The sequence below is a fragment of the Microtus pennsylvanicus genome, chromosome 19 (assembly GCF_037038515.1).
Source record: "Microtus pennsylvanicus isolate mMicPen1 chromosome 19, mMicPen1.hap1, whole genome shotgun sequence".
Lineage (NCBI taxonomy): Eukaryota > Metazoa > Chordata > Mammalia > Rodentia > Cricetidae > Microtus > Microtus pennsylvanicus.
The window spans coordinates 30,372,388-30,394,996 of NC_134597.1; the positions used below are offsets into that span (position 1 = coordinate 30,372,388).

Below are 22,609 nucleotides of genomic sequence, written 5' to 3' on the forward strand. Positions count from 1 at the left end.
AGCTATATGGAATAGCCATTCTTGACAGCTAGCCCTCAAGTGCTTTGGGAGGGAGACAGCAGATCCTTAACTGTGACATGGGAATAATTAGGCCAGAGCCAAAGTCAAGCAAATAAATGTGGAAACTCCAGATGAAGTTCCTAAAACAATGATTCATCACTGCATCCAAAATTTAAATGCATAAAATGATGGCGATCACAGACACGCTGGTCCAAATCGTTTTCACAATTTCAACATCATCTCATCAATTACCCTGCGTGGGGACAGCCAAGGTCACCACCGAGAAGATGCTGGAGACTTAGTCACGTGGCTCTGAATTTCTGAGCTGATGGGACACGTGCAGAAAATTAATGACAAGGCCTCAAGTCTCTTTCTGGAAGCAAAGAGAGTAAACAAATTAGGAGCAAAGAGCTGTGCTGAGATGTGGGACAGGGCAGCTGACACCCTACAGAGGCCTCTCGTTCTGCTCTTGGATGACTGCTGGAGAATGGCTGTAACCATCAGATGCTAATAAACAGTGTTTCCCTCCCCTGTGAACTGGGATGCGGCTGGGGCTTGAGCCATGTGTGGTCTGGGGCTCGGGCCACGTAACTGGCACATCAATGTGTGGTTCTGAGTTAGTCTGCAAAGAGCTTATTTCAGAGGATCACACACATCTCTGTGCCTGGCTCTGTTCAATTCAATGTCATTACCAATTAACTTGATGCCTACAGAAGAAATGCCCATCGTGTTGAGAAGGAAATTCTGACTGAAATTGTATCTACTGACTATGGCGTGTGAGTAGAAATCATAGCTGGAATTTAAGTTTCCTTGATTTTAGGTTGTAATTCCGCAAAATGCAAATAAAGAATGTTGAGTTTGGTAACAGGTCATGCCAAAAGTAAATACAAGGTAAGGCCAGCATTTGCTTGTATTTTATTTTATTCTGCTTATTTGGTTTCTTAAGAAAGTGATGTCTGGTCTTGTTTTTCTAGGTGGTAAGGAGGCCAGACTAAAACCACACGGAGTTGAACAGAGGGATGGTTGAGTGGGTAGTGATATCTACGGTCTTCAAGCCTGAGTTCCCTCCCTTGAATCTTCATGAGGAAAAGAGAGAACTTACTCCTGCAAGTCGTTTTCTGACTTTCATATACCCACTATGACACATATGTCAACATTACCACCCACCCACCAATAAATAAATCTAATTAAAAAAATCTAAAAACGCAGAGGAAATCTAGGGACTAGTTCTCAGGTAAGTTGAACCCAGGATACAGAACAATTCTAGATATATCTGCTTTATCCAGTTGATAAAAGATGAACAGACTCAAGGATTCTGTTATTTGGATGGTACCTTCACACATTACTTTATCCACTATGTTCTGACAGCCAGAATAGTGTTGCTAGACATGATGTGTCCCCCTCAAGATCAGCCCTGTTAGTCTCCGGAATTCCAGGTATAACTCATGTCTGAGTCTCCCTCCAGGAAGGAAGTTGCTTTATTCAAGGTTTATCCCCTCTATACAGGAGACTATTCAGTATGCAGTGACCCTGGCCTCCTATGAAGGAAGTCTACAGGCTGCTCCATGGCCAAAGGTCTCTATGAGAGTCCTCTGTCACTACTTTCTCATATCTCAGCTTCCCACCCTGCCCAATATGTGCTCCTTACCCTGGGCATCTGTGGGTTTCTCTTGGGAATACACCACTAACCCAGTGAGCCTCCTGCATATAAAACTCAGTCAGACTGTATTTCCCAGGGAGCCCCAAACTACAAACAAGAATGGTGACCCCCAAGTCTCTTAAAATAGCACATTTCTCAATCAGTGTGCACAAATGTATTCCGAAAAAAAAGCTGAATATATGCTGCAAATTGAACTGCAAAGGGGGCAGAGAGAAAAAAAATATTTTGTTAAAATTCTTTCTCCACAAGGGGACGCTGTAAGAGACAATGCTTCAAGGCTCCCTGCAATGCTATATGTGGCAACAGACCTCTGTATAGTAGGAAGACCCAAACAAATAAGCAATATGTATGTTATTATTTATTTTTCAATATATTGGCTACAAAGTTGTAGTGTCTACTGCACAACTTTCCCAGTAAGATGACAAATGAAAGAGTAATAATTTCACACTGCCATCTTAGAGGAAGGCTTCCAGAGAGAAACCAACTACCATGTAAGTTTCCATCTACTGGTTGTTAATCTGAGGGCTTGTCTGAATGAGAATGGCTCCCACAGAATCGTGTATTTGAATGTCTAATCCCCACTTGGTGGAACTGTTTGGGAAGGATAAGGAGTTGTGACTTTGTTGAAGGAGGTGCGCCACTGGAGGTGGGCTTTGAGGTTTTAAAGGCCCACATCATTCCCATTTAGCTCTCTTTCTCCCTGCCTTATGGTTGTTGCCTCAACATATAAGCTCTCAACTCCTGCTCCCACACCAGGGCCTGCCTGCTTGCTTCCATGCTTCCTGCCATGATGGTCATAGACTCTAAGCTTCTGAAACTGCAATCCCCCAGTAAACTCTTTCCTCTATAAGTTACCTTGGTCAGAGTATCTCTAACAAGTGAATACACTACACTGGTATTAAGCAGAAAAAGTCAACCATTCTCTTGTGAGAATGTCATCAAGATTAAGCCAGTAGAGAGGGTGTGAATGGAGCTCAGGAATATACCACCAGGATTTCTCTTATTTCCAGACACTACATTCTAATTAATAATGAACCATGGGCATTAGCAGCAGTTTAGGATCAGCTGTCCTGTCCTGTCTGGGACTCAACATTGCTCTAGGCAGTTTTGAATGACCAGTCAATTCAACTCTCCATTTCCATAGTGGTACACAGCAATTCTGTTTGTACCCAGCTTGTCTCAACTGTCACACGGGCTCCATCAAACCTTCCTGTCTCTTCTAGAACAGTGAGCCCCTTCTTCCTTACTGTACCTGACAGCAAAACTTTGTATTTTATGGAAAACATTAAATTAATACAAATAGAACTTATCCCTACTATGGGAACTGCCAACCTCTAAAACACATGTCTTCATTCCTCCCTGGAGGGTCTGCTCAGGTCCTCCCCACACCCTCATTGCACACCGATCCATCTCATCCCTCAGCCAAAGGCACTGCCCCAGCAGCTGGCCCTATTTCTCTCGCATGCTGTTCTTCTTAGTGGTTGGTCCCACCAGTATGCTTGTCTGCTGTACTGTCTTGCTAAGGAGAGAAAATTCCTCCATTCATTCTCAGTCCTTTTCTAGATACCAACCATCTGTTCGCCTCCCTGTTACATCAAATAGCTAAAAATTAAAACAAGAAGCAAGAAGAGGAGGAAGAAGAGGGGGAAGAAGAAAAGGAAGGAAGGACGAAAGAAAGGGAGAAAGGAAACAAAGGAGGGAGGGAGGGAGGGAGAGAAAGAGGGAGAAGTAGTCAAGGTTGGAGTTCTTACTTTGTTGCCCTTTACGCGTGAGTGTATCTGCTCACCTTCACCGTTATCAACTTAGAACTGTATATTAAATAACTGAGCTCCACCCTCTGCCTAAATCCAGTTATCAGTCATCAGCATGTACCCTTTCCCTCCTAGAGGGACTATTTACTAGGGTCCTACTTTATGAGAATGTTTTCTTCCCTTGACTTTTAAAGAGCAAGTGGTCTGCTGACTTTCCAGCCCACTGGCTGCCGTCGTCTGGCTCCTCTTCATCTCTCCTCACAAGTCCTCAGAGGCAATCTTCAACCATTGCTCACTCTTCGCAGAGCTAGTTTGTTACATTTCCCATCCTAAAACCAACCTGCTACAGGGTGACTATATCAATGTCCTCCAGGCTGCTCTGGAAGGTGAGAAAGTGAATTGGAGGGAGGGAGGCTATACAGTTTGCCTGAGGTCAGACTATCCTCGGAACCTGCAGACTCACGGGGAATGTGAGGACTGGCAGTGACGCTCTTTAACAAGCACAGCCTCCCCTCACCGTGCCCACATTTGCAGATTTGCACAGCATGGTAATGTGCCAGGGTCAACGCCAGGGGCTTATCGACAAGATTATACATTTAACCCCCTGCACTCTATGCGGCTACAATTATACTTTCATTTTAGAGATGAGAGATTTGACCAACAGAAAAATTAAATTACTCTGTCAGGGTTGCAACTGAGATTCCAACACAATCATTCCTGGCATTCTCCCTTAACTCGCTTACCAAGAAAATTCCATTAGTGCAGATGCCTAAATGGTCTAATTAGAGAGTGGTCCTGATACCATTAGTCTGAACCAATATACTAAGGAAGCAAGCATGATGCATTCTAGGCATCCAAACAGCATCAATTATCTGGAAATGATGCCTATAAAAACTTCTTAATAGTGCATCTGATACATAGCAAATGTTATCCCCTCCTATCTTTGTTTTTATTTGAGTCCAAACTGACTTCATTTGTTGGATCTTAAACTCCTGTGAATTATCATAGTGATTCAAGATCCTTGAGTTTCTTCCCTCATGGCTATGGTAATCATTTCCATCTCTCCTGAAGATTTGCCTACCTGATCATCATAGACTCATCCTCTGATTCTAGGAGACGCTACTAGCCACTCTGCCCATGAGACAATTTTTACCACATGCCCGAAATGTAGTGCTGGACCACTGGAAAAACTAACTGTAAACTAAGGTTGCAAAATGAAGCTGTGCTTGGTTATCAGAACTCTAACTGATGTCAGTGAGTTTGGGAAGTTAGAACGTTACAAATCCAAGGCCAGACTTACTGGATTATCTTAGTCCTTTTAATGGACAATCTCCTCCCATCCCCTGTATGAGACTTTACATTCTTGTGATGGGGACTCCACACTGCTCCATGGGACATCCATTCCAACTCTCTGTACTCTCTGATGCCTTTCCCACTGCCTCTCCTAACTTACGTTAAATATCAAAACACACCCTTCAGGGTGCCTGTCGTCATTAACTCTTCTATTTACCTCATCCCTTCCTCTTAGTAAATTCAATGCAAAATGAACTTTAAAACTCTTCATGGACTTCCTGACCCCTACCTATAAATATTCCTTAAACAACCATTTTGATTCTTGTATCCCTAGGCCCCTTGTAGGCAGCCTGGTAACTCAATTTACCCAGACTCAGACTATTGTTCAACGTGGGCAATATCTTCCTGACACAGAATCCGAATGCCAGCCTCTGCTACACCTGAGAGCACCCTCTTATACAAGACCTAGTCCTGCACGGGTACACCAGCTCAGCTCAGAAGCCTGAGACTCGGCTTTGGCATCCATCATGCCCTTCTCCTTGACTTTCCTTTTCTATAAAACCATGACTGTATCCATCCCCCTCTGTGTGAGTGAATCTCTCTCTCTCTCTCTCTCTCTCTCTCTCTCTCTCTGTATCTGGTAAATGCTATGAATGTTAGAACATGGGCCTGCCACTTTAAGATACTTGTCCCTAAAAGAGATCAGATGGGTCCCCAGGAGAGTTGGACCTTAGCAGAAGGGAGACATGTGTCTGACAGAGCGAAGGTGCATTTCTGTATGTTGAAATAAACAGAACAATAAAAGAGCTGCCACGCTGAATTATCAGGGATCCCCGAGTTGCAGATGGAAGCAGGCATCCAAGCTTTGCTAGACAACAAACATCCAAGCTTGTAATCTAATATGAATAATCATCTAGACACATGAGCAGGAATCAACTAGATAGTGATGGCAAGCAGCCCACACTGCCCGGGGACATCACTTGATGGTGTCATCAACAAGGGGTGCTAATGTTTTAAACGCAGTAGGACACCATTGCTCAAGCTGAGACTTTGTTGACAATAAATGAATCTCCTGAGTGGACTCGGATGCTTTATTCTTCCGGAATGCAGGTCAGAGTACACTTCTGGGGATCCTTTTATCTAGATGTGTTCCGGGAACTTCATTTAATTAGTGCTCCGGAAATAATGTGTTTTGGCGTGCATATCACATATGAGCTTGAACTAGCTTTTATTCCTATTTGGCTTGAGCTCTGTCAGCCATTCTGTGGCACTGCAGCCAACTGTAAGGTAAACCCAGGCAAAAGAGCATGGGTCAGCAAATTCGTAACCTCAAAAGCTAAGCTTCCCTATGTACCCACAGCTGGGAAGCATCATTGCCACTTATTAAAAGTAGAATGACTGACTTAGCAACTTTTACTTCCAATTGGTTTTTTTTTTCAAACTCAGATCTTTAATCTATTACTTGCTGTTCCCCTTTAAGAGTTGATTCATTCTCTTGGGTTCCAAAGGTACGGTTGAATTTATCTGTCCTATGCCTATGCCAAGTCACTGCTCCCAATTTAAGACGTCTGTTCAGATGGAAGTTTGATCATTTCAGATAGGATGAATCAGGAAAGCACTTGCCAGGAAATGTCATCTTCAGGAAAAACTCAAATCAGCAGCAACGCAGGGGGGGCGAGGAGCAGAGAAGATAAAACAGATAACCGGAAGTTACAGATAAAGCCTCGGAGCTGTTCAAATGTATCCCACGCCCCCAGCTGCTCAGAGCAGATGATAAGCTGTAAGAGATTGCTTGAGACGCATTACGTTTTATTGTTTTTAGTATTTGGAAGCTATTAGTTTGGAAACATGAGAAAAGGTGAGCGGGAAACATTGCTCTTTCTGAGTAGTTTCTATTTAATTCAGCTGTAGCTGTATCTCATCATACACGTGCTCATTCGTCTGACAGTGGGTTAAACTGGGCTTTGTACTAACCTCACTTAGACCTCATTTATATTAGAAAACATAATCCTTAATGAACTGTCCTTTAGTTCACACTTGTCTGCCAAAGAAAATGAGAGTGAGGGATAGGGTGGGAGGCAGAGAGGAATCGAGAGGTACGGATACCTGCAGAATAGGATGCTTGCTGAAGCAGACAGCAGCTGAGAGAAGTGACCCCAGAGAACTTCCCAGTAGGCTCAATGAAAGACCCACCAGCAAAAGGATCCTTGCTCATGGCCACGAACAGGTCCTAGAAACCCTCACACCCAAGAGAAAGAGCCTCCTTGGGTTCAGGATTTCCAGTTGATAAAGCTTGTGCCAGCTCAGTTTCGAGTTAGCAGGATTTGGATGCCACTCTCCCAGGAATGCTTGGCTGCCCTCTATCTGTAGCACCATCTCCCCCATTTCAACCAGTCCTTCCAATCAGCTCCACACTGGGCCAGTAAATACCGGACTTGGTAAAGATTTGGTTCTATTAAGTCCTTTGTTTCCAGTGGTACCCATGTCTGTTTTCTTGAGTGTTATCTTCTTCACCCCCACCTTATTTCATCTGAGGGAACCCATATGAACATATGAGGGAACCCAGAACCTTAATATCTGTAGCATTCATAATAGCAATTTTTATCCATTTTACCCAATAATCTCTAAACATCAATCATGTTGTAGAAACTGATCTAAAATCATGATCAGAATATAAAAATGTCTAGGACGTACTATTTAGTGACATAAATTAACAATTAGCTGTGCATTCAAAGATATAAAAGAAAGATAAACATCGACAGATAATTCATAGGTTGACTCAAATTACAACTTCAGAAACAGTACTCCCCCATAATCAGTGAATCACCCTATCAGCTCAGAATTCCAGGGTCATGGTCCTTGGTGTGACATCCTACAGGAGCATGGGAGTTGGGAGAAAAGAGCGTTTTCCTGAATCACTCTGGACGATCCAGAGCATGGTGGAAGCATTTTATAAGGCAAACTTCAAAAAGAGATTTATGGCGGCTCAAAAGTTTCTAGATGTTTCTGTGTCAACCTTCTGCATTTCTAATTTTTGGTTAAGCTGAGCCTAGAGCGGTGCCTAACCCAAGAGCACAGGTGTCAGAATGCCTAGCTTCACTGTTTCCATTTTCTCTGGCCCATGTATCATCACCAGAAGCTCCCATGGTAATGACACATCTCCCTTGCCTTCTCCAACCACATTCTTGGATATGAGGTCTAATGAATCTACCCACCAAAAACTCAGGACGAGCTGAGACTGTACAGCCTCAGTCCCTTAGGCGCTGGTAACTTACAGGCTTCCCGGAGTTTCTCCTTGTCATAGTGGAGTCCTTCATAGTCTTGTAAACTGATTTTGTTCACTCGGATCCTCAGGCGATCTGGGACAGACTGGGGACTGCAAGACAAGAACCGAGAGGTCAGGTATCGTAAGAGAGAGAGCAGAACTGCGTGTCAGGGTCCTGGAGGGAATGGGGACAATTGCATCTCCTGTGGGTTAAAGAAAAGATTTATGTACAGACCAGAAATACATCCTGTTTATAGGGACACCAAAATTAGCTGAAGAATCCTTCTCTAGAAACTTCGTGTACCCAAAATTCAGGAGAGAACACAGGAGTAGGAACAAAAGGCTCTGGGAACATCCCTATGTAATGTTGGCTATTAATATGTCACAATTTCATTGTATGTAATAAATTGATAAATGAGACACAAGTAATGAAAAATAATGAGGAAGATGTTGGAGCTACAGAATATTAGCAAATATGTCCAAAATTGTCATAACTGATTAATAATAAGTTATTAATATTAATATATTAATAATAAGGCCTTACCTCAAAAGAAGTTTTCTAAAAAATGCATTTAAAAATACAAACAAGGTTATCTAGAGTACATAGGATCAAGGTTGAGATTTCTCATCTATTGAGGAGTCTTTGAAAGCACACTCAGTTAAAGTATGTTGTGATTGATGCTGCCTGTAAGGTCCCTCGAAATGAAGTACACAACTCATGCCCCCCCAAAAAAAACCCTCATTCAAGCTGGCCCAGGACATGTACCAGTTAATTAAACAGGAAGCACAAAATTCTCTGAAGCATCCTGCTCACCCTCCTAGATTCCTTAATTTGTCTTAAGTCACATCTTCAAAGTGGTTTCATTCTAGGCCTAAGTTGAGTGGAAAAAATAAACTTAATATTTATCACCTCCAGTGTGGAGCAATGTGTTCCTTTTGGTCCATGAGCAGCCTTCAGTTTCATTAGCTGAAAGAACTTTCTCAAACACAAGATTGCTGTTTATTTTTTATAGTAAATGCTAATAAACATTGCTAATAAGAGAGAGGGAGAGAGAGATTTCAAGTATTCCAAATATAAGTATATAAGTATACAAATTCTAAAGAGGGTAATGGGTAGACATTTATGAGGTTCACTGTTTAACACAAAATCACACAGATGGTTAGTCCTGAGAAAGCCCTGGAGATAGATGTGCTGGCTGCCTGACCTATCACTCAGAGTATGACTGTTGAGTGCTGTAGGCCTATATTTCTATTTAGCATGGCAGCCAAGCCATCAAGCCATAGGCCACACCTGAGATGGGTCACATATTTTGCCAGGCAGGCTGTCCCTAACCTAACAAACGGTCAGGATGTTTTGCTCCTTCCTTAGTAATTTGGAGGATGCCTGATAGAGATGCTGATTCAAGCCTATGTGACAGCTAGCACACAGAGAAGACAGGTAGTTCTGGATGTGACTGAAAGCCATTCACCTGGTTACCTAGGAGACAGAGTGCTAATGTATTTCCCCTAAGTTAAGTTTTAGTATAAAGGCTGTTTGGAAAATAAAGCAGGAGGAAAATTCTTCAGGATGTGAACTCAGGACTTCACGAAGGACCACTGAGAATCTCCCTACCAATAAAACCATGTGAATCATGTCTTTATCCCCATCTCCTCCACACCAGCCCAGAGAGAAATAGTTTATGTTGGGGTCTGGTTGAGAGAAATAACTGATGGTCTGGGCTAGCACTGGACCCCGACAGAGTGCCCAATCTACTGGCATTGTGCTGGCCATGGCAGAAGCACAGGAGAATAAATCTGCCATATGTTAGTGGTGTTAAGAAGAGCCAAGATCTAGTTTGATAGAAGAGCTGCAAATCAGTCGACCAAACCTTAAGTATCACATGCCTGCAAGCATCACTTCACCAACAGATAAAACAGTGGCTTCAAAATATAAAGTGATTTTAAGGTCATATAGCTCTATATGGCAGAAGGAGAAGCAGAGATATGATCCCCGCACTCATTGTTCTGATCCTCCTCCTATATGATATCCCTTTGAGGAGCCGCAACCATGAAACTATGGATAAATACCAAGAGTCCATGCATAAGATAGCGAAGTCATAAGATGGTTTAGCCTGATCAGCTGATCTCTACCTAGTGCCAAGAGTGCTTTATTTATCAGTAAACAATTTACACGAGGTTTGTTAAGTGAACTATGGTACATCCTATCAAGAAAACATGAGGCAGATATTATAAATGGATGTGTAGAGCTGTATTTATTTAAAGGGAAATCTGTCTACCACATACTCTGTGTGTGTGTTCTAAATTCCTGCATGCAAATTGTGGGACTTACAAATTTGAGTATATAAAAGAAATGCCTGAATAAAAGTTCAATAAGTGGTTTCAAGTGACTGTTCTAAATAAGTGATTGAGGTTTATTTTCATTGAATACCACAATTCTTAGAGAAATAATATAGCTATTTTAAAATCATATCAATCTATAAACAAGTGATAACTCTACACAAGAGGAAAAGTAATGATCACGGTAAAGAATGCTGGGTGCTAGATGTAAGTAAGAAGAAGGAATTACGTGATTAGCAGCAATCACACTTGCTTCACATCAAGGGCTTATCCCCACATCAAGGGGCGTCATATTTTCAATCCCAAGCTAACCCAGGTAATCTTTATAGATGGTATCTGGTGATTTTTTTCCCACAAACAAGGCAGATGAGAAGGAAGCTGAAGTCCTAGAAGGCAGTGGCTCTTCCCAGTCTGTGATGGCAGGCAGAAGGAGAGCACAGGGCAGCGTGAGTTATGGGTAAACACTCTCTTGAGACAAGTGGATTAAATGCCACTGAGCTCTGGCTGTCTTTGGTGGTTAATGGCAATAAGAGCGACCTCATTGGGGCAGCAGTTGCCAAGTGTAAACAGATTTCAGAGAACTGCTGGCCTGTCCTTCCGACCACTTCCGTATGTAACACCCACCCCAGCCCCAGCAGAGTCTGTTTCCCCCCTGCCCACTGTCACCTCCCAACTTCTCACGTTTGCCCTCTGGTCCCACCCCACACAAAGATGCCTCGAAACACTGGGCTCCAAACTTCCATGAAGCCCACTGTGATCATATACTAGGACCTAGTATTTAATAGAATTTTCCAGATACCAAGTGAATTGACATATTATTTCTTTCTTCTTTTTTGGGGGGGTTGGTTGGTTTGTTTTTGTTGTTGTTGTTTTTTCTTATTTTTTCTTTCTTTTTTTTCTAGACAGGGTTTCTCTGTAGCTTTGGAGCCTGTCCTGAACTAGCTCTTATAGACGCTGGCCTTGAACTCACAGAGATCCGCCTGCCTCTGCCTCCCGAGTGCTGGGATTTCGTTTCCTCTCCAGGATTGCGTCACTAACCATTTTCCCTCTTCTCACTTTTAGCTCCCACCTTCTTGCAACATACACCAATAGGAGCTTCCTTTTTTTTTTTCATGTTACATTTCTTTTTTTTATTATTTATTTATTAAAGATTTCTGTCTCCTCCCCGCCACTGCCTCCCATTTCCCTCCTCCTCCCCCTATCAACTCCCCCTCCCTCATCAGCCCGAAGAGCAGTTAGGGTTCCCTGACCTGTGGGAAGTCCAAGGACCTCCCACCTCCTTCCAGGTCTAGGAAGGTGAGCATCCAAACTGCCTAGGCTCCCACAAAGCCAGTTCATGCAGTAGGATCAAAACCCAGTGCCATTGTTCTTGACTTCTCAGCAGTCCTCATTGTCCACTATGTTCAGCGAGTCCGGTTTTAACAACCTGGAAACAATAGGAGCTTCCTTAAACCACACCCTAAGTTATCCCATGCTTTGCTTCCTGTTAAATGCTGACCTAAAACCTTATAAAAGTTGGTCTGGCAATTGTGGCGCACTCCTCTAATCCCAGCACTCGGGAGGCAGAGGCAGGCGGATCTCTGTGAGTTCGAGGCCAGCCTGGTCTAGAAGAGCTAGTTCCAGGACAGGCTCCAAAGCTACAGAGAAACCATGTCTCAAAAAACCAAAAATTAAAAAAAAAGTCATTTAATATCCGATCATGGGCTAAATAGCAGAAATCCTTTTCAATCATTCTCGACCTTTGTATAAGCAGTAGGTGTGGATCGGGCTAACATAGCTAATTGTTGAGAGATACCAGGCTCCAAAGCAGACCAACTAGATTCGAAGCAAAGTTCTTCACTTCCTGGTTAATCTGCAATGTTGTCTCTTCGTACGTAAGATTATGACAACAGGATCAACCAGTATGAGTACCAAATGGGTCAGGACATGTTATGTGCCTTAGAAAAGTGCCTGGTACATTCTAAGTGTCAAATAGGTATTAACTAATATCATTATTATAATTGCTCTGATCATTTCTCTCCTAAACAAGATTCTGCCTAATACTAGCATCTGCTGCTGCCAGATATGGGAAGAAATTTGGAACAAACACAAGAACTTCCCTAAACATTTCTAACGAGGTTCCTGGGGGACACTGTCTCTCTTGGCTGGTGTTGTGATGTTCCACATCCATGGATCATCTCGCACTTGGTTTTTCACAAAGCCAGCTAATGGCAAGGAACTGGAGAGCGAAAACTCAGGGGACAAAAGTGAAAGCCAAGCAATTCAATTTTATCCCCATGTCATATTACATTAGCGTCCCATTGCTGGCTGACTGCAGGTGGAGGACAACAGAGCTGGTCCCCGAAGTCTGGGGAGCGGCCCTGCCATTAATTTTCTAAAATTACATATTGCTAAGGAAGTTAGTAGAGCATAGAAGAGACTCCTAACCTGAGTATACGGAAATTTGCCCCCATGCCAACATCTACAAGTCACCAGTACTGGCTTCGGCATCGTATCAAGAGTTCTAAACCTGACTTCCAGGAGACACTTGAGTTTCCTAGAAGAGATCCAGAATTCTGTGACCTTCCCTTTCTGTTGAGGTGGGATGGCAACCTGTCCACTTCTCTCTAAATTTCTTCTGCAACCTTATACAGATTGGAAGTTCACGGCTCCCGAAAAGTCCCCCGAAAGTACTTCCTCAAAAGTCACAGTACAATCAATCACCTCTCCTTAGTCCACACAGGGGTTTCCAAACAATCTAGACTGTAGTTTCTCTTAGACACATAGCACACAGCTGTTGCCTTGTAAATCTGGAAGGGAAGAGAACAGCTTCCATTGCAACAACTTCCTGAGTAGTCAGTACCATTCAGCTGGGACCTGGTTCTCACTACTCTCTACTCCCTCATGGATGCTGCTGGTCATCTCTGTCTGTCTGTCTCTCTGTCTTTGTCTCTCTCACCCCACTCTGCCCTCCCTGTTTTTAGGCAAGTGTTCCCCCACTGAGCTTACCTCCCCAATCCTTTTGGATCTATAGGATATGAGAGCAGAAGCCACTTTGGCACTCTGGTTATCAGACAGCCAACCATAGCAATGAAGGATGTCTGTTGAGTAGGAATACAGTGAGAGACTGAATGTTTCCAAGGAATTTTACTCAAAGATGTTAGTAACATAAATCTTAATTCATGTTGTAGGCAGGACCGGTAAATTTATAATTATTCTGCCCACTATACCTTGTGAATCTCCCGTCTTAATGAGCCTTTCTCAGATGGCTCATGGCAAAATGCACCCTTTGAGAAACTCATTATACAGGTGCATCAATTCTTATGCAGAATCACAAAGACGCTTGGTTTTCTCTACCAAGACCGAAAATCATCACAACCCTGTCTTCTTCCACCTTCAGGCTTGATTTAATGATAAAATTAAACTCCTTAAATTCTTTCAAGGCATGCAAATACGAAGTTCTATTTGGGCATGATTTAGGTAGAACAAAGTGTATTTATAACTAATCTTTTTTATTTGATTGTTTTGTTTTTGAGACAGGGTTTCTTTTTATAGCCTTTAATGTCTTGGGACTCACTCTGTAGACCATGCTGGCCTTGAACTGAGATCTGCCTGTTTCTGCCTCCTGAGTACTGGAATTAAAGGTGTGTACCACCATGCCAGGCTTTCTAACTAATCTTTAAAAAAAAAGTCTTTCAACCGGTCCTTATGTTTGGAGGATTTGTAATTAAAATATTTGTTATCAGTGTAAAATCCTAGCCTGAAAAAGTCACTTCCTCCTTGCAATTCCACCACCTTGCCCACATTTCCAGTAAATATTTATGAGTTCTCCTGGATGGCCCATATCCACAAGGCTTTAGCACAGATTGGCACTGGAGCTTCGTCCTGCGGATTTCCAGTGGGCTCACTCTTTGCAAACCCCTGATGAAGTCTGGCATGCCTGTTCATTTCTGTGTTCTGTCTGACCTCTACTTCAGGATGTCAATCCATGAAGGATTATGCTCTTTCCCACCTATCCCTGTATTCCTAGAGGGATCCACACAAATGAAAAGGTAATTGAGAATTCGAAGTCCTTACCTAAAGACGAACAATCCACCTCAGGATGCATAGTACTCAGTTAAAGTATAGTGAGGCAGGAATATTGACCACCAATTCTTCACATCAGATGGTCTTTGTTTAAACACAATTATAATCAATAGCTCCCTTCAGGAATTTTCTAGAAATTGCTGAGAATTTCCTTTGGATAATTTTGAACTGACCCTGAGAATAACCTAAATACAGATGCATCCAAAAAGGCTTTTACAATAAAACCAAATTGAACCAAGGTTTCTGAGCAGCGATTTAAAATGGAATTCTGACGTCTGCCAAATTCATACAGAACACTCATCTTCTGTTATCTTCTTTCCAGAGAAGTGGACGATGCCTCAGGAATCTAAAACTGTGCAGAAGTTTTTGAATCTCACTAATGGTGGGTTGTCATGTGAACCCACAACCAGACACGTGTTACTGAAGAACCCTTCATAGATTATTCATTCTTCTGTACAGGGTTGTGCTGGATAGTTCTATGTCAGCTTGACACGTGATGAAGTCGTCTGAGATGAGGAAACCTCCATTAATAAAATGCCTCCATAAGACAGTGTTACAAACAAGCCTTAGAGAATTTTCTTAATTAGTGATTGATATTGGAGGGTTTAGATCATTGTAGATATTGGCTACCTCTGGGATGTTGGTTTTGGGTTCCATAAGAAAACAGACCAAGCAAGCTATAGTGAGCAAGTCAGTAAGCAGCACCCCTCCATAGCCTCTGCACCAGCTCCCGCCTCCAGGTTCCTGCCCTGTTTGAGTGCCTGTCCTGACTTCTCTCAATAATGAACAGCAATATGGAAGTATAAGCCAAATTAACCCTTTCCTCCCCAACTTTCTTTTTGGTCATAGTGTTTCATCGCAACAATAGTAATCCTTACTAAGGCAGGGGCATATATACCCTAGTGTGTGTCCAGGGTGCATCACAGAGGCCAGAAGAGGATACTAGATACCCTTCTCTGTAACACGCTACCCATTCCACTCAGACAGTGGGAACTAAGCGGACAGCCAGCAGGCTCCAGTGGCCTCCCGTCTCTGCCCCTCACTGCACTAGATTACAGACACACGTGTACCTACAGCTGAATTATTACGAGTGCTGAGGATTTGCATTGTATCATCCTTGCAGAACAACTGATCTTGACTGCTGAGCCATCTCCTCTCAGTCTCTATGACTCCTGTCTGTGAGAGGACTAGAGTACTATGCCAACACACAGACTTCTTGATACAGCGATTCCTCTAGACCTTCCTGTAAGATCACGGAAGCATGATACTATGTTTTCCTATGATAGAATCTTCAAATAGTGACAAAATATGGGCATAACCGTTACCCAAGAATAAGAAGCTAGATGGAAGCTACCCAGTTTTTGTTGAGATCATTCTAAGCAGTTGCAAATTCTCTCCAAGGAAGTCCAAATCTCCCTCTCCATCATTTTTATTAGTTGACCATTCAACTAGCATTTTGGTAGATAATACATTTTAAGTCACTGAGAGACTCAGTCATGGGTTTAATGCCAAACAAGTATAAACATATCAGAGAATTTTTTTACTATTGTTTCCAAATATCCAAACAATATTATGAAATAAAATTTAATTTGTATATATCCTAGAGACCTTCAAATGTGTGCTGTACTTTCATACTTCTCCGGAAATCTGTAGTAAGTTTCTATCTTTTGAAACTGTGTGATAAATACATATGTTATAGAATGAAATATCTACGTGGTAACTGCGCCTTACGTGTTTTGCCGAGTGTTGTGTTCATGTCATGTAAGGGGGCAAAGGGGACAGCAATGGCTCTACTCCATGCCACTGAAAAGCAGCTGGCAGGTTTCATTGTTTCTGCCCTAAGGATATGAAGGGCCAACAGCCTCGATCAATACATCAAAGGCATCTTATCAGCTGCTCCTCCCTGCAACCCTGAATGTCATCATCGCTACTATCCAGCCAGTCAACTCTGATAGCTTTGTAAGCAGTCATCCCCACATCTGCACCAGACCAAATCACCACATCTGCCCCACATTCAAACAACATCTGGACCACATCAAACCACCACACCTGTACCACGCCAAACCCCACCTCTGCACCATCCCAGACCCCAACTCTGCACCACACCAGACCTCACCTCTGCACCACACCAGACTCCACCTCCACACCACACCAGACCCCAGCTCTACACCACACCAGACCTCACCTCCGCACCACCCCAGACCTCACCTCTGCACCCCAGAACTCACCTCTGCACCACCCCAGACCTCACTTCCGCACCACCCCAGACCTCACCTCTGCAAGACCCCAGACCCCACCTCTGCACCACCCCAGACCCCACCTCTGCACCACACCAGACCTCACCTCTGCAAGACCCCAGACCCCACCTCTGTACCACCCAGACCCCATCTTCGCAGCACACCAAACCTCACCTGTACACCACCCCAGACCCCAGCTCTGCACCACACCAGACCTCACCTCCGCATCACACCAGGCTCCACCTCCACACCACTCCAGACCTCACCTCCGCCCACCCCAGACCCCACCTCTGCACCACACCAGAGCCACATTGGCTTTGAGGCTATAGGTCAAGGCTGTCTATCCTCTCTTCCCCCTTCCCCTCCATCTCTGCAGGCTGAGTCCATCCTCACTCCTAACCCTAACTCCCATTCAGAGCATTCCACACTGCTTATCTCTGCTCACCAGACCTCTTTTTCTCTTGAACTTCTGCTGGAAGCTGTCTTCTGACTTCCCACCTAAGCTCACGGTAAGTCCCCCTTTCTCCCTTGAGTCTCTCCTTCTCTTCTAAATGTCTTTCTAACGTCCATGCTTCTCTGATCCTCCCATTAAAACCACCACAGACCAAACTACCACCATCACCCCGAACCTGGAGGATCTCCCTGCAGCTACAAACACCATATTCTATTGCCCACTGTTTGAAATGGACGTATGACCAGGACAAATGATTTTGCTTCCTCCTCACACCCGTTAAATCACCTTATAGTCAAGATACCACCTATGGCTATGCTATCCCTCACAGTCTATGACTAAGCTTTTAACATGTTAGCAGCTATCATATAAATTGAGGAGAGTTTCTAGCTGTGATCAGACACCATATACAAATTTAATTCTCGTCGGGAGACATTGGAGACTCTTGGCCCTTTTTATTTGCTATGCTGGCAATTAAAGATGACAACCTTCGAGGAAAAATGTCTCTAAGTCCCTCGCTCACACAGACATCTAATGTTCCATTCTCAAAGAGCCTGGACACTGACGAAATGCCATGATGGGAGGAAAAGAAGAGGCAAACACACCAGAAACGAGGACAGGTAGGATTTCGATGTAGAAAGAACACGTGGGTTTTGTTTTTGTTTTATGTAATAAAGTTCTGCAGATATGAATAGCTGGGATAAAGAGTGGATGAGAACAAGACCTTATATGCTTGTATCTTAAGACACATTAGACAATGAAAGTGTCCTTGTGTAACCCAATACCACACACCATGAACATTCACCAATGGAAATTAAAAGGAAAACTTTGTAATAATCACAATAAAAAAATAACATAATGACAGTGGGAACTGAAGCAAGGGCAGAATTAAGTCCTGTGCTTCTAACTTATCAGGTCAAAGTAATTTTCACCTTAAGAAACAAATCCATGAAAACATGGTTCCTGGTTCCTAAAAAAAAAAAAAAAAAAAAAAAAAAAAAAAAAAAAAGTCTTAGGGTTCTAGGATAAAGTGCTGCCTTGAGGTACTTTTACAACTGCAGCCTGAGATAGCAGGGGATGTTACTCTGTTATTCAGACTGATGGGAGAACCATGGGGACAAGGAGTTTGGGGGAGGGAGCCAGTGAGACATAATGTCACTCACAAACCACCAGGATGACTGCAGCTCTCCTGCGCTCAGGAAGTCAGAAATTTTCTGTCAGGATTCAATGTCTGCTTAGCAAACAAAGATCTCACACTTGTTTGCTGTCTAGAAAGTGTCATGTCGGTTTATAATCCCAGACTGCTTTATTATCCTGGCAAATTGTATTCACAGCTGACAAATTGAGTTCCCTTTGTTGCATTGAAGGGGGAGGGCTAGGATTTGCACAGTCTTAAAAATGTCATTTCACAGAAGAGAATGTGTGGCCTTTCGCATGCGACAGGAAGAGCACTTGGATTATTAATCTTATAAATACAGGCACGCACACCTCCCTTCCAATCTCTCAGAGTCCTCGGGTGAACTAAACAGTGCCATTTGAATGAATGTACCAAGAAAACCAGGCAAAATAAATTTAAAATTTAAAATAAGTTGCAACACTTATTTTGTATACAATCCAACGGGGGGGGGGGGGAATCAAGAACTAAAGTTTGTTTGTTTGTTTGTTTATGACCAAAAATAGTCCATCAAAGCAATAAAAGTCATTGTCAAGAAACACGAAACAATAACAGAGCAAAAATCAATACAACTATTGCTATGTGTGTTCCTCCCGAGGATACAGTGTGGCCATGACAGAAGTAGCCCGAGGTCAGTTAAGGGCACTGGCTTTGGAAGGGACCATCGGACTCCAAGCTCCTTGGCCCTTCATGTTGGGTTAAGTGACCTCTCTTTAACTCTCACATATGCGACTGCCACTGCCGTCTGCGGGAAGGAATGCAGTCCAGATAAGCCCCTGAAGACCATGCCATGCTGTCTCAACCGTGAGCTAAAAATAAAAAACCAAAAATCTTTCCTTTATACAGCACCCTGTCCTGAAACTTTGCTCTACTAATAAAAGAGTGACTCGTACAGCTATCCTTTCAGCCCGTTGGGTCAGGAAAGCTTGGAATGTGCGCACTACGGTGCATGTTCCTATTGAAATGAGACACTGACGATCAGGTGTTGGACTTGCTTTCTTGGGAAAGAGACTTGATGGGGAGAATAGTCCATGCTTTATTGCAGATGAAGGAAACAAGAAGTCAGCATTGGCCAGATGTGATGACTGTTAGTCTTCTCTGACCATTTGACTGGCTTCAGAATCACCGAAGAGACAGACAGCTCTGTGAAGGTCATTCCAGACAGGACTGAAAAAGCAAGAGCTACCCTGACATGGGTGGCAACCGTTCATGAGCCAGGGTCAAATCTCAATAAAAGGTGGAAAAGAAGGAAGCCAGATGACCACTGGAATTCTTTTTGTTTTCAATCTGCCCAGGCGTGAGCAAACGTCTAACGCCCCTCCAACCACACCTTGACAGGTGTTCTAGACACCATGCCTTCCTCATCATGATTGGCTGTGCCCTCATGTCTGAATGAGAGTAAACTTGCCTTTGTTAAGCTGCTTCCTGTCAGGCATTTGGTTAAAGCAATGAGAAACAATAAAATCAACAAAATTAATTTAACTATTGCATAAGAAGCATTTTTCTTAAATGGCTTAACAGTACACATAAATATTTTATGTACGCTTAGAATATACTTATTCACTTATGTATTATTGGGTTTGTGTGCACTACGTATGTTTCAGCAAGTGTGCCACAGAACGTGAGTTGAGGTTAGAGAACAATTTTGTGTCTTATGCGGGTTCCAGGGAGTGAACTCAGGTTGTCAGGCAGGCACAGCAGGGAGTGCCTGGAGCCACGGGGATATCTCACTGACCCACACAGTATTTCATAAACAGATTCATAAAATTTAAAAATAATTCAGCTATCAAAGAAACCTCTAGACATTTACTTTATTTTACTAGGAGGGAACCAATGTTTTCTCTCCTTCGTTTTGACTTATTTCTCTTCCTCAGGTTCATGATCGCTTGGTAAAATCTTGGATGCTCACTGCAGATGCATCAACCAGTATTATTTTTCTTTTTATGTCTTTTAAAATATACACTCTTTTCATTTCATGCAAGTGTGGCAGGGTGTTATGACAGACCAGAAAAGCCTCAATTGAATTAGCGTAATTAAACTCAAACTCTCTTACGGGTGAAGTGTGGCTGGTGGTTCATCACCATGTCAGTAATGTAAGCCAACAAAAACAGGCTCTTGAACTGCTCGGAAGGAACTGCTATTGATACGTTCCTGTTGTTGTCTGTGTCAGAAGACATCAGCTACTATTACGGTGCTAAAGCAAAGGGGGAAGCGTGGCTCTTTTGTTCTCTAATGCAGTAAACATGGTTATAACATCTACAAATTTCTTTCCTGGGTGGAGAATCCGTTTATAAATAAATCTGCTCTTCATGGAGCTGACCAGAAAAACCCTTCCCTTTCCGTTTACAGTCAGGAAGCCATTTCATGGTTGTTTCATTACAACAGTGCCTTAGGAGGTCATGTCTGAACTAAATTCAAAGAATCTCTTACTCAGTTGCTTTATTTTATAGAAAATGAATCTGGAGACAGGCCAGCAACCTCACTCTGAACCCGCATAATGAACTCTGAAAATATACTGACATAAATAGGAATTTTCTTTCATCCCCTTTTATACCTTTTAATAAAAATTATTTTCAAGAATTAAGTGATGAGTTCAGGTCAGTCCTCAACCTACCAGAGACACCCAAAGGAAAATAAGTAAAACCCAAGTCGGATGTATTTAGCATGATGCTTCTATAAGCCAAGTCATGCCCCACCCCTACTGATGCATAAAACCATCCCAAGTGTCTCAGAATATGACTTGGAATATGCAGAGAATAGGTATTTTAAGAGGAAATGAAGTTAAAATAAGATCATGATGGCAGAATCAAGCACATTAGAGCATTTTCTTTATAAAAAGAAGGAATCTGGTAGACATGCGCAGAAGACCCCATGAAGTCATGTGGAGAAGACAGCCATCTCTAAGTCTAGGAGACAGGGAGCCTCACCCGGACTCAGTGGGCCAGCCTCCCAAACCCTGTGGCTTCAGCTGCTCAGCCTGTGGTGAGTAGTCCTTTGTTAAGGAAACCCAAGAAAATTCTTACAGTGTGAACCCGAATGCAGTGAGGGCCTACTCATTTGGCTCAATCCAAGAGTTAGTTATAAATATATATGTTAATTATATATATATTTATACATGTATTTATATATATATATATTCACACATATATATTGACAAAAATTTACTATCCCAAGTTTCAAGAAGGTCCCAAATCCCTGATAACTCCACACATCCCGGTTGTGGCTCTTTAGGCCCCAATTTCCACTTCTCCCTACAGAAGATATGCTATGCAGAAAAACTGAAACCATGCATTCATGTTCTCTGAACTTTTACTGTTTTTAAGGCCAGAGTATTATATGTTTGTCTTCCTTTCTTTACAGAACAGGGGAATCAAACAAGCTCTTGTACATGCTATCTAAACACTCCCTCACTGAGCTACATCTCCCATTCCTTAATTATTTTATATTTTAAAAATTATTTTTTGTTAGGACCTGCAAGATGGCTCAGTGAAGGGGAAGGGCACTTGCTAACAAACCTGACCACGTGGGCTTAGTTCATGGCCTCTCATCATGAAAGGAGAAAATAAATTCCCATAAGGCCCTCTGATTGCCAAACATGTATGATTAGACATGTGCACAATAACCCTCAAAATAAACAGATAATGCAAAACATTTCGCTAAAAAATATATGTAAATTATTCTCACTCCTTTTCTGTTACTTAAAAAATATACCTAAAATCATGCATGATTCAGAAACACTTCCAAGGACTCTCTCTTACCCTAAAGGTGACTTTGACAACAGTCCCCTATGCCCAGGGAAAAACCAGCAGCAAATATTCACCTTACTCTTGAATGAACTTCTACTATACACAAAGTGCTGAGTCTAAAGATTGTTCGTCCACCTGCATAGATATGAATAATTCACCTATAAATATAAATTTTAAAAACAGCATGATTTAATTTTCAACATCTAGGGAATCCTTAATGCATTGGGCCTTTACGTAAGTGTACTGGATCCTGAGCCCTGTACTGACCTCTGCCTTAGGACAACACAGAAGCCAACCCTTATTGCAGGAGGAAGTGTGTATGCCCTTCCCGGTGAGTCTGATGTCGTGAGTCCTCTCCCTGTAGGAGAAAATGTGCATGGCCCTTCCTGCTAAGGCTGATGCTGACCCTCACCTTAGGAGGAAGCATGACCCTCCCTGCTAAGTCTATGCTGCCTGAGCATAGTCACTAGCCCTTCTAAGAGTTTCCAAATTCTTCAGCTGTGCTATAATTTAACTGGGTATCTTTCTAAACCTTTTCTTATAACAATACTTGAGTCCTCAATTTCAAAGAGCCAAACATTTAAAATGTGTAAAACCAAATCCTTAGTAATTCACATCTGCTTTTTTTTT

General features: G+C 42.6%; 1 protein-coding gene across 9 annotated transcripts in view; it reads right to left on the reverse strand.

Annotated features, from left to right (window-relative positions):
* Dgki (diacylglycerol kinase iota) overlaps positions 1–22,609 on the reverse strand; it is a 450,455-nt gene that overhangs the window by 124,660 nt on the left and 303,186 nt on the right. For all 9 annotated transcript variants that reach the window (XM_075953818.1, XM_075953817.1, XM_075953819.1 and 6 more), the window contains one exon: positions 7,980–8,080. In XM_075953818.1, coding sequence (XP_075809933.1) covers positions 7,980–8,080 — 101 coding nt within the window. The remainder of the gene's footprint in view (positions 1–7,979; positions 8,081–22,609) is intronic.